The following is a 10,620-nucleotide window of genomic DNA, read 5'->3' on the forward strand; positions in this document are numbered from 1 at the left end:
ATCCATCCATCCATCCATCCATCCATCCATCCATCCATCCATCCATCCATCCATCTTCTGTACACCCTTGTTCCTCTGTGGGGTCAGGAGGGATGATGGTTCCTATCTCCAGCTAACATTCCGGGTGAGAGGCGGGGTCACCCTGGACAGGTCATCAGTCTGTTGCAGTCCTCCAAACAGATCAGGTTTTAAAAAGTCAGGTTTGTAGATCTGAGATCAGGGCCTGTCAAGGCAACTCCAAACTTTGTTGCCATTAAGTCACATTGTAACTAGTTTCTTTGTATATTTTGGGTGATTAACCAGTTGGAAGACAAATTTGTGCTTCAACATTTCCACATAATGTTCTTTACCCATGATACCATCTGCTTATGAGAAGCACCAGAAACCCAAGTGGAAGGCAGCTGACCTCCTCTTGTCTCAGAGCCTCCTGCGGCTCTGAACAGGCTTTCAAACTGCATCCAGAACTCGTAGCTTGTTTGAAGTTCATGTGTCTGATAAAACGCTCGCTGTGTTTCAGTAACAGTAGCATGTGGCTCATTGTTTGCAGGTTCAAACTGCGGCTGTGATCGGAGGTGTTGCCGCCGCCGGCGTGGCGGTTGCAGTCGTGGGAGCCGCTTTGTTTTCTGCCTTCCGCAAAAATAAAGACAAAGACTGAAAGCCTTCAAAAGTCTTCAGTATACCGAAAACTACGAAAGCATGAAGAAAGGTTAATTTTTGTCATTTAGGTTTTTTTTTCTTTGTATATTTGCAAATATTAAATGGATTTTCTCGAATGGAAATGGAAATGCATTTCCATTCGAGAAATGCATTCTCATGATTTCTCGAGAAATCATGAGAATGATTTCTCGGTAATCATGATTTCTCATGATTACCTTTTATCTACATGATAAAAGGTAATCATGTAGATTATAATTGAATTGATATTAATGTTTTGGTTGTGGATAAATACATATAATTGATTAAAATTAGACCACAGAAATGATTTGTAATTGCATGTTTACGTTTGTATTGAGTCCTCAGGAATTTACTCCCAAATCTCAGATTCCAGATATTTTAAGTCATGATCTTTGGGTGTTCCAGTTTTCAGTTTTATTCATGCTTTTCATGTTCTTATCATTTACATTGAAGTAAATATTTTCTTAATTTCTGTTCTTTGTGCTCATTGGCTTGATTGGTGCTAAAGCAAAATACAATATAGCACCAAAAAGAAAGTTTATAATTCAGGCTAAAGTTAGACAGAGAGGTACGTTTAGATTTTTTTCTCCGAGTAATTTCAATTTGAACTTAATTTACACTTTAAAAAACTGACCAGCTGTGTCCAACAACAACATTAAATTGAGGTGATTGTTGTTGACATTGTTACTAACAAAAAATAAATAAATAAATAAATTTTATCAGTTAACATCAACTCTCCACATCTTTTTAAACAAACTTTTAAATTCTTATTTAGCAAATTATTGTCTTTCAAGATATTGATGTCGTTTTGATTTGTTTCCCCTCAAAATCTTAATATACAACAACTAATATTTGTCTTGAAATCATCTGACACCAAAAGTCCGGAGCATGCAACAGGTCATGAGGTCATGTACCCATTTTAAAGGTCATCACGACATGACCCCCAACAACAAACATCACGGCGGTTCAGAGTGTAAACGCTGTGCGTTACCTTCATTAAACTAAAATCTTTTCTTAAAATGCAGAGTTTGTGACATTGTATTTGTGATCAAGAATAATTTATGAGAAAAAAATATTCCCAGTTGACATTATGTGATACTTATTTCAATTGAAAAAACGTTGGATTATTTGTAGAATTATTGAATATTTTTGATAAAATCTGATTAAAAAGACAGTTTTACAGTGTGTGGAGGCCTCAGGGCTCACCAAGCACAAACTCAGGAACAACTTCTATGTTCAATAAAAGTGAGGATACACAACCAGATGACTTGTTGGACACAAAATGATCAAGTACCTGCTTTATTGTTTTAATCAAAGTAACAGAGAAACCTGAAGCATTTTATTGGGCAGGTTTTTATTCCTTCCTCCTCTTCCTCCTCCTCCTCAGCCTGCTCCACGGCTGCTGCTGAATTCAATCATTTGACAAAAACCTTTATTTCACCCCGCCGCGAAACACAATTTGTCCCCCTGTTGGAGTCGATTATGGTGGCGGTGAGGGATTTTTTTAGGCAATAACAGCGAAAGTGAATTAAGTCGTACCATCAGAAGAGTGTGGGTAGATTATTCTCTCAGCTTTATCATTATTATTAGATTATAAAACTTTGGCAGAATGACTCACAGGAAAGCAAACAGTCATGGGACAGGAGGGGAAAATGCTCTGGAAGAGGAAGTGAAGTTTTACTAAAGTAACGATCCCCATGGACGGGATCGCTCTGAATAAGACGACCAATAATTAGACGCAGCATTTGGAATCAAACATCCAATGGAAACAGAAATTCTCAGTTTGTAAACATCTAATACAGTCAGAAGAAATGAGTTTGAAAATTGTTCACTCGTGTTTATTATGCTGGTTTTTTGGCCAGCAGCTCCTTATTTCAACAGAACAAATCTGTAATCAGTTCATCTAACGTTTGATATCTGATGCTGGCATCTGTTGCGTATGGAAAGAAAAATTATGTTTTATAGCAAAAATATTCACAAGCACTTCATTAGATTCAAGCCACAGTTGAGACTAAGGGAGATTTATAGTATGAGGCAGCAGCGTACCGAGTGTAGCTGTTAAGTTATGCAGCAGGTGAGCATCAATACTAATGATCAGCTGATGGCAAACTGAAGACCTGATGATAATCGATAACATAACAGTGAATTACAACTGAATTAGGGCTATATAGATAAAAGGTTAAAGGTGAAAATGGACAGACAGCCTATTTTTTGGCCTTCAGATGAAAAGTATTTGCCTCCTGTCCCCAGTTTTTTGTATGTAGTTGAAAAATTGTCTAAATTGTCCCTCGGTAAGGAAAAGTGAGGTGAAAAAAAGAAAAACAGTGATTGTGTTCCCCAACACAGAAATGTTCAAACTTTTTTTTAGTTAGGAAATGTATTCATTTCATTAAAAATAAAGCAGTTTCATACAATAGAAAACATGTACAAGTCAATAAAATGAAAAGCAACAGAAAGAAGAAAAAAATCTTACATCATCTGCCCCTTTTGTTCCAAAAACATCTAAAAAAAAAAAAGATGATTTACCAAAAATCAAAACTAGACAAAAAAAATAAAAATCTGTATGGATTCACATTATTCTACTTCATATTTCTTGTTGTAGAAATGACCCATCAGTTTTCAAAGTGAGTCACTTAGTAACGTTTCATTGTAGTGAGAAACACAACGGCTGGACCAACAAGAGCCGTCTGTGAGAATCGCCCAGTGAGCAACGAGGACGGCTGGTGGCCAAGACAAGCAGGTACTTCAGTGGCCTGTGTCGGTCAAGAATATATAGGTTTCCCATTCAGCAGCGTGTCACCGCTGTCTTTTAGTGGTTCAAGTCTTCCAAAAGTCAGACAGAGGAGAGGTGGCGCCAGGTCCAAAGTTCCTCCAGTCGACACAAAGATCACATTGACTGTTGTCTTTGCACCTGCTCAAGTTCGGGAGGAGATGGCACAGGCTCTTCCTGTGTATCAGACAACAGGCCACCACCTCCCTGCAAACTGTTTAATGACTCTCTCTCACTTTTTTTTTTTTAATTGAAAAAGCAAGCTGGCAGATAGGTCAACAAACGAGGGCCAGTGGAAATGTCTTTGTCGTGGGAGGAGGTTTTTGTGAGGGAGGCGGCTTGGAGGGAGGGGAAGACAGGAAAGTGTTTCCGGCATAAAGACGAGCCGGGCGGACGAGGTCGGGCGATGGAAGATGGAGGACAGGACCGCCATAAACGTGACTGGGGTCAGGGTGCACACACACACACACGCACACACACACACACACACACACACACACACACACCTTCTCTGAGCTCCCAGTGAGAAAAACTCTTCCTGCAACACAAACTCTCAGTCTCCAGCTGCAGACTGGGATGAATTAGAATAACAAAAGCCTGGGTTAATGCCGTTTGTGCCTTTAAGGACACAAAGTCATTACTTTAAAAAAAAAAAAAGCCATTAAACCTTCAAGTTGAGTCCCTTTTTTATTCTTTTTTTTTTTTTATCTGATTGCTTGCGGTGAATTTTAAACACAGCCCCGTTAGCTATGCGGTCTGATTCCAGTTCCATTTCTGTCCATCTGGGTTTTAATGCTACAACCTCAGTGCTGATTTTTGTGATTTTTTTTGTTTTTGTTTTCAGATTTTTCACCAAACTTGTTCACGCTTCATGTTGAAGTATTGCTGCTGGCAGAAAAGCAGGAGAAACATTTTTCAAATGAAACAGGAGGAAAGCTTTGAAACCATGGAGAAAGTTGGGATCTTGTGTTAGCTTTGGAAAACTGAGACTCAAATATCTGCAGTTCTGCCTTTCAGAGGGTATTGCATTCATCTAAAAAGTTAGGACACCACATGAATGTTAGCTCATGGGTTTTGAGTTGTTTTGGTGCTTTGATTTGATTCTAGTTTCACTATTATTCTGTCAGTTTCTTTCTTTGATAAGATCAGCCTTGTTTCTATATTATCTTATTTCAGTTCGTAGTTAGTGACTCTAGTTTGTTTATTTCTTGTGTCTAGTTATTCCTTGTGCTTTAGTTTATCTATGTTCCTTATATCATTTTAGATCTATGTTCCTTATATCATTTTAGAAGTATTTCCTAATCCCCTGTCTACTCTCCCTACATTTCTCTTAGATTCATGGTTTTTGTTCTGCTCTGGCTCCCTGTGTTCCTTTTGATTTTTGTAAGTTTTTTTTCACCATTTTGTCATTAAAACATTCTTAACCTAAAGCTGCCTCTGCCTCTCTGACTCTGGGTCCACTATCATCCACACAACCATGACAATAAAAGCCTAATAAAAGCTGAAGGCTCAACAAATGAGGCAATTTCAGGTGAGGAATAAATTTGGACGCTCCTAAGTTTCTTCCCAGTTAAAATGCCTAAAATCACACACGTCACATCAGTGCACATTTTTGGGCATTTAAACCAATGATATGTCATACAATGTCAACAAAAAAGCTGCGTCAGTCCTGGAGAAAGGTCATAGCAGAAAGGTGTTCATGTTGAGAACATTCACCGTTACTGGACGTAGGACATCGCTACGTGGGATGTACAATCAGTAATTCCCAATCTTTGTAGAAAATGCTTTGGGTTTATTGCCAATGTAATGGAAATGTAAGCAGAAAGGAAAGTTGAAAGTTTGAAAGGAAAGAAGGAGGCAAGAGTAGAAAAGAGAAGCTTAAAGAGAATACAAGTTAACACCATAAAGTCTGCTTCTACACCTGCAGAAAGAGAAATAAACTACAAACACTATATGGAAATACAGCTCTGGAAAAAAATGAACAGCCCACTGCACTGAAAACCTCCTGGTTGTTCCACCAAATATTGATTTCTGAACTCTTTCTGAGTTGAGTTCCTAGATAAATACAAACTTGTTTTCTTTGCATTATTTGAGGTCTGAAAGCACTGCATCTTTTTCATTATTTTCACCATTTCTCATTTTGTGTAAATAAATACTTCAATTTTGCTTGAAATTTCAGAGACATGTCAGTAGTTCATAGAATAAACCAACAATGTTCATTTTGCTCAAAAAGTAAAATCAGAGAAACTGATCGTTTTAAGTGGTCCCTCGATTTTCTCCAGAGCTGAATAATAATAATAATAATAATAATAATAATAATAATAATAATAATAATATCACTGAAAAGTAAACTGCACAAGTTACTACAATATGTATTTAGTGGAACAACCCAATGTAAAGTGAAAAACATCTGAATCCAAACTCCTGTGTGTTGCATGTAGTTTAAATTATTATTTTTTTCATTTCATGTTCCTTTCTGCTTTATGTATCTTATATCCAAGAGATCTCCAACTTAAACAAAAATAGTTAATTTGTTATATGTAATCGAATTAAGTTTGTCAAATGTAATTTATTTACATTTTCTTTTAAAACACGACAACTTAATATATTTCCTTGGATAAACTTATCCAAGGAAATTTGTGATTAATGTGATTACTTGTAACAAATTAGACTTTTTAAAAGTTGGATCCACTGTTTTCCTTTTTTGTCACCAGTCCATCACCTCTAAGGTTTTAACATGCTCTTTATATTAAAGACCCGCTTTCAGAGTTGCAACGAGGAAAAAAGCTGTTTTTGCCTGACAATAATCAAACGTGACATGTTTTTAACTGTTATCTGGAATCGCTATCATCGTTATAGGCAGACAGCACTACTTAGATCACTGGTTCCCAATCTCCTGCAGCAGCTTTCTGTTCCACAGTCCAGGAAAGAGTTGCCTTCCTCCCTCTAACCCAACATGGTTGTGGCTTTAATGACCTCTTCCCAGGAAAGTCTCCGTCCGTTTTATTGAAAGAGCTTGTTCAATCCTTGGACACTTGGTGATGAAAGAGCCAATACTGAAAACCCTTTTATGAACCCTAAAAACCAACAACGTCTTCATTATTTTCCTTTGACTTATTTCTTTTATCGAGTCAGAATATTGAGTTGAATGTAGCTGAGTTCACCACTACTGATGTCTTCTATGATGGAAAGATAAAAACCAACAATCATATCAGACCAGCAGGGGGTCAGACGGGAAAATACACGGATACAATTTATTGGCAGAATAAAAAAAAAAAAAAGTAAGAGTATGGCTCAGAAAGCTTTCAAATTTTATGTGATAAACCAACACAAAGTAGAGCATACTTATGAAGTGACAGAAAAATGATGCATGGTTTTCAGTTTCCCTACCCAATTCAGACATGAACAGTGGTATTTGTAGTCAAACCCATTAACAGTGTGACTAACCTTTATCTGATTTATTAAGTGACACAGATGACAAGGCAGGGAGGAAGGTCTGGAGAAGTGCGAGGTTATAACCCTACTATGTAAAATTGAATTTTCTTTTTTTTTTTTTAGCTTTACATCATGTTATAAATTAATTTGATAATCTCAGCACACCTGGAGCGATGCCTTGATTCTTTCTTTCATACTTGAGAAATCCTTTAATCTCCTCAGAGTTGCAGTTTCCAAACTTTAGAGCTTCCACCTCACAGAGCAACCTTCCGACTTCCCCACTCTGCTCCTTCAGACTAGCCAGCAGCAATTAGCAAACAGCCGGTGGAACTGTGCATCAGCTGAGCTCATTATAGGAGCTACTTGTCAGTGCAGTGCTGGTAAAAACATTGTTAAAGGCTGATGACTTCCTGAAGGCGGAGTTTCAGAAAGAGCAGCAGTTTTTAAAGAGACAGAGGCCCACTTTCAAGGTGCTAAATTACAAAGTTGAATTTCTTCAGTCATACTTGATATATATGTATAGCATTTTTACAACAACTGTAGATAACATAGTTACTCAATTGAGCTATAAAATGTGCCTGGAAAAAACGTTCCAAGGCGGAAAGAGAAACAAAGATGCTGTATCCAAAAGCAAAGTGTGGTGTCCTCTCAGTCCTGACCTGAGCGTTCCCTGCCTTTCTTGGGGAGGTGACCGAGCAGAGGGCAGCCAAAGGAAATGCCTGAGGCCGGGTCTCCTCTTTTTTTTATGGCAGCGTTATAAACATATAGAGCAATAACATGTCCTGCATGTAACTCTCTCAGCCCACTGAACTGTGGCTTGTGTCTGAAAAGCTGCACTGTGTTATTACCTCCTGCTATGAATGCCTTCTGTGTGTGCGTGTGTGTGGGGGTGTGTGTGTGTGTTATCTGCCTCCTGATCCTGATACCTGCATGTCTGCTCATGTGTTTGTTCCTCACAGGAGTTAGGGACATAGGTAACAGTGCATATGTTTATTTTTACATGGCTCCTGCGTAAACGATCCCACTTGGCCGGACACAGGGGCTGATGCACCGGATCACTGACCGATCAGAAACAGGCTGCAGGTAAAAGGTGGCGATTGTGCATCTGATGAATAGACATATCTGTGCAAAACAGAAATAAATAGATCTTTACATCTACAGAAATAACCTAACCGTCCCCCCTAACCTCCACCCACCTTCCCACTGACGGTTAAACACTAAAAGCCTGTCAAGGCAGCTTGTTTTATATAAGTGTGTTTCACTGATTGCCTACAGTGTGAGCATTGAGGGAGAATACTTTCCTAGGAGCTTGTTTACGTGTTTGGGCAGTATGAGGTAAATCCCCCATTTCTTGAAACCAAGTACTTTTTTTTAATTAAGTTTAATCCTGTGGTTCTCCGTTTCATACGACGGAGTGTAAGAGTCACGCTGAGAAAATAAAAAGATGAAATGAAGAGAATAAAGTCATAATATTACGAGAATAAAGTTGGACAGCAATAAATCGTAGTATTACGATAACATATTTGTATTACAAGGATAAAGTCATAAAATTACAAAAGAAAAGTCACGACGGTACAAGAAGAAACTCATACCATAAAAGTCAAAATAATAAACAGTCATAGTATTAAAAGAATAAAGTCATGGTACTATGGCATATTCTTGTAAAATTATTTTTTATTTGTATAACCCTGATTCTCTGTCATACTTCATAATGTTGAAGTCTTTAAAAAAAATCTCACCAAGTTTTTATGTGACAAACATAACCTTCCAACCGTTGCTAATGGTTAACATGTTAGCAACATGTTGCTAATGGTTAATGGTTAACATGTTAGCAACATGTTAACCGTGTTGCCACGGTTACCTAGAAATTTAATTTAATTTGACTAGTGATTACTCACCAACCCTTTAAAAAGTAACTTTGTTACTTTAAAGATTTTAACAACAAAGCCAACAGCGTTTTCTCTTCACACTTCACATTTCCCATTTAAAATTTTGCTTAAAATCGGTTCTCCCCGTTGAGTCCCTGCCGTTCCTTTCCTCGGATTCATGTTTTTTGTTCTTCTTTGGCTCTTTGGGTTCTCTGTGACTTTTTGTGAGTTTTTTTTTTTTTTTTAATCATTTCTCTGTTTCATTAAATCTTCTACACTGCTTTACGTCTCAGCCTGCTGCATTTGGGTCCATCAACAAACACACACGTGTTGGTCTGTCACATAAAACTCCAGTTTGACACTTTAAAGCTGCAATGTGCCAAAAATGGATAAAGTTCAGTCAGATTGAAATATCATTCCAATTCAAAATAAAAAAAAAGACATACTTTAAAATAAACTGCCACTTCCAAATATGACTTTTTACAGTGTGAATAAACTACATCTTTTTCTCTCTTGGAATGATTTTCATATGTAGAACATTTTTATGCCAATGATCTGAAGAGTTCTCCCTGTTTAGTCAGGCTTGTGATTATATATTTCCTTTCAAACATTGGTAAAATTATCTTTAGTGTTTAAAGCAAGGTGGCAAAAAATAATATAAGCCAGTGCAGATTCCATTTTTTAAAATTTTCCAATTAAGAGTAATACCTTTTCTTTCATTTTAATTTCAAATCTCACCACCAATAACATATCCAGCATGCTGATCCTGATTCCCACATTTCAGTATGTTTTTTTTTTTTTTTTGGGGGGGGGGGGGCACATTAATGTTGCCAGTATCCTGTTAACGATCCACATTTTCTGCTCCGAGAAAACAGAAGCTTTCTTTTTTAAAACGAGTCCGTGTTTCAGAGCCAGCGATTCCTCCCTTTTCCACAATTTCACATTCTCATATAGATATATTTTGGGTTGGGAAGCGGTTCTGGCGATGCACAACGAGCCCAGGGATTATTGTCATGGCCAACCCCGATATTATAGAATTACAGTCAGACAGAGCGACTCCTGCTGCTCAGCGGACAATTACCCTGTGGCCTGGATCTCAGTGGGAAAGTTGCATTAGAAGAAAACCTCAGTCGTTTTAGTCTTTTTACTGCAGATAATGTGTCAATATCCACCAAAGTAATCACAGTGAGGCTCAGAGGGGACTGACTCCCCCTTAAGAGGAAATTAACTGCTGACTATCTTAGGCAAAACGGAGACAGTCTCTACAGCAGACTGGGATAACCTTTATCTAATCTAATCTAATCTCCTCAATTTAACATTTGGATCCCTTGAGGTAAACAAAGCAAACAGTCCAATAAGATTCCAGATGCCAAAACGTCCCAGAAGCTCATCAGAGACTGCAGCCATCTGCTGATCTCTTCTTGTCGACATCTCTTTTCTCTGCTGTTTCAGCTCCTTATTCTGCAGCGAGCTGCCTCCATCTAGTGGTGAGAATGAGTTATAGCTCACAATCAGAACTGTGGATCTGACACTGTGAAGCTGGGCACAGAGGAACTGGCATCTCCAGGTGGCAGCATGACTCCATCAGCGATTCCTCTGGGAGGAGGCCTTCTGCACCTTCTAGTGCTATCGTTCGTTCCAAATGGTTTTTATGGTTTTTGTAGAACCATTTGGAGGTCTTTTCTTTTGAACGATGCTCTTTTAATTTGTTTTTGTCTTTTTAAATTCAACTTTTAAATCATATTTTCAGAATGTGACAAAATAACATTCTGAAAATCTATTTTCAAACACCTAACAAAAGAGAAAGGCATATGTTTAACAAGACAAATAAAAAACTAAAATAAACTATTAGTATTAATTTATATATATATA

At 37.7% G+C, this 10,620-nt stretch overlaps 1 protein-coding gene across 1 annotated transcript in view; it reads left to right on the forward strand.

The window, feature by feature from the left end:
* Positions 1 to 1,702, forward strand: part of LOC103458162 (HRAS-like suppressor 3) — a 4,304-nt gene extending 2,602 nt beyond the window's left edge. The window contains exon 4 of the mRNA XM_008398790.2: positions 548 to 1,702. Within this exon, the coding sequence (XP_008397012.1) occupies positions 548 to 655 (108 nt within the window). The 3' untranslated portion in view covers positions 656 to 1,702. The remainder of the gene's footprint in view (positions 1 to 547) is intronic.
* Positions 1,703 to 10,620: the final 8,918 nt, after the last annotated feature.

The sequence above is a fragment of the Poecilia reticulata genome, linkage group LG22 (genome assembly GCF_000633615.1).
Source record: "Poecilia reticulata strain Guanapo linkage group LG22, Guppy_female_1.0+MT, whole genome shotgun sequence".
In the NCBI taxonomy this organism is placed as follows: Eukaryota; Metazoa; Chordata; class Actinopteri; order Cyprinodontiformes; family Poeciliidae; genus Poecilia; species Poecilia reticulata.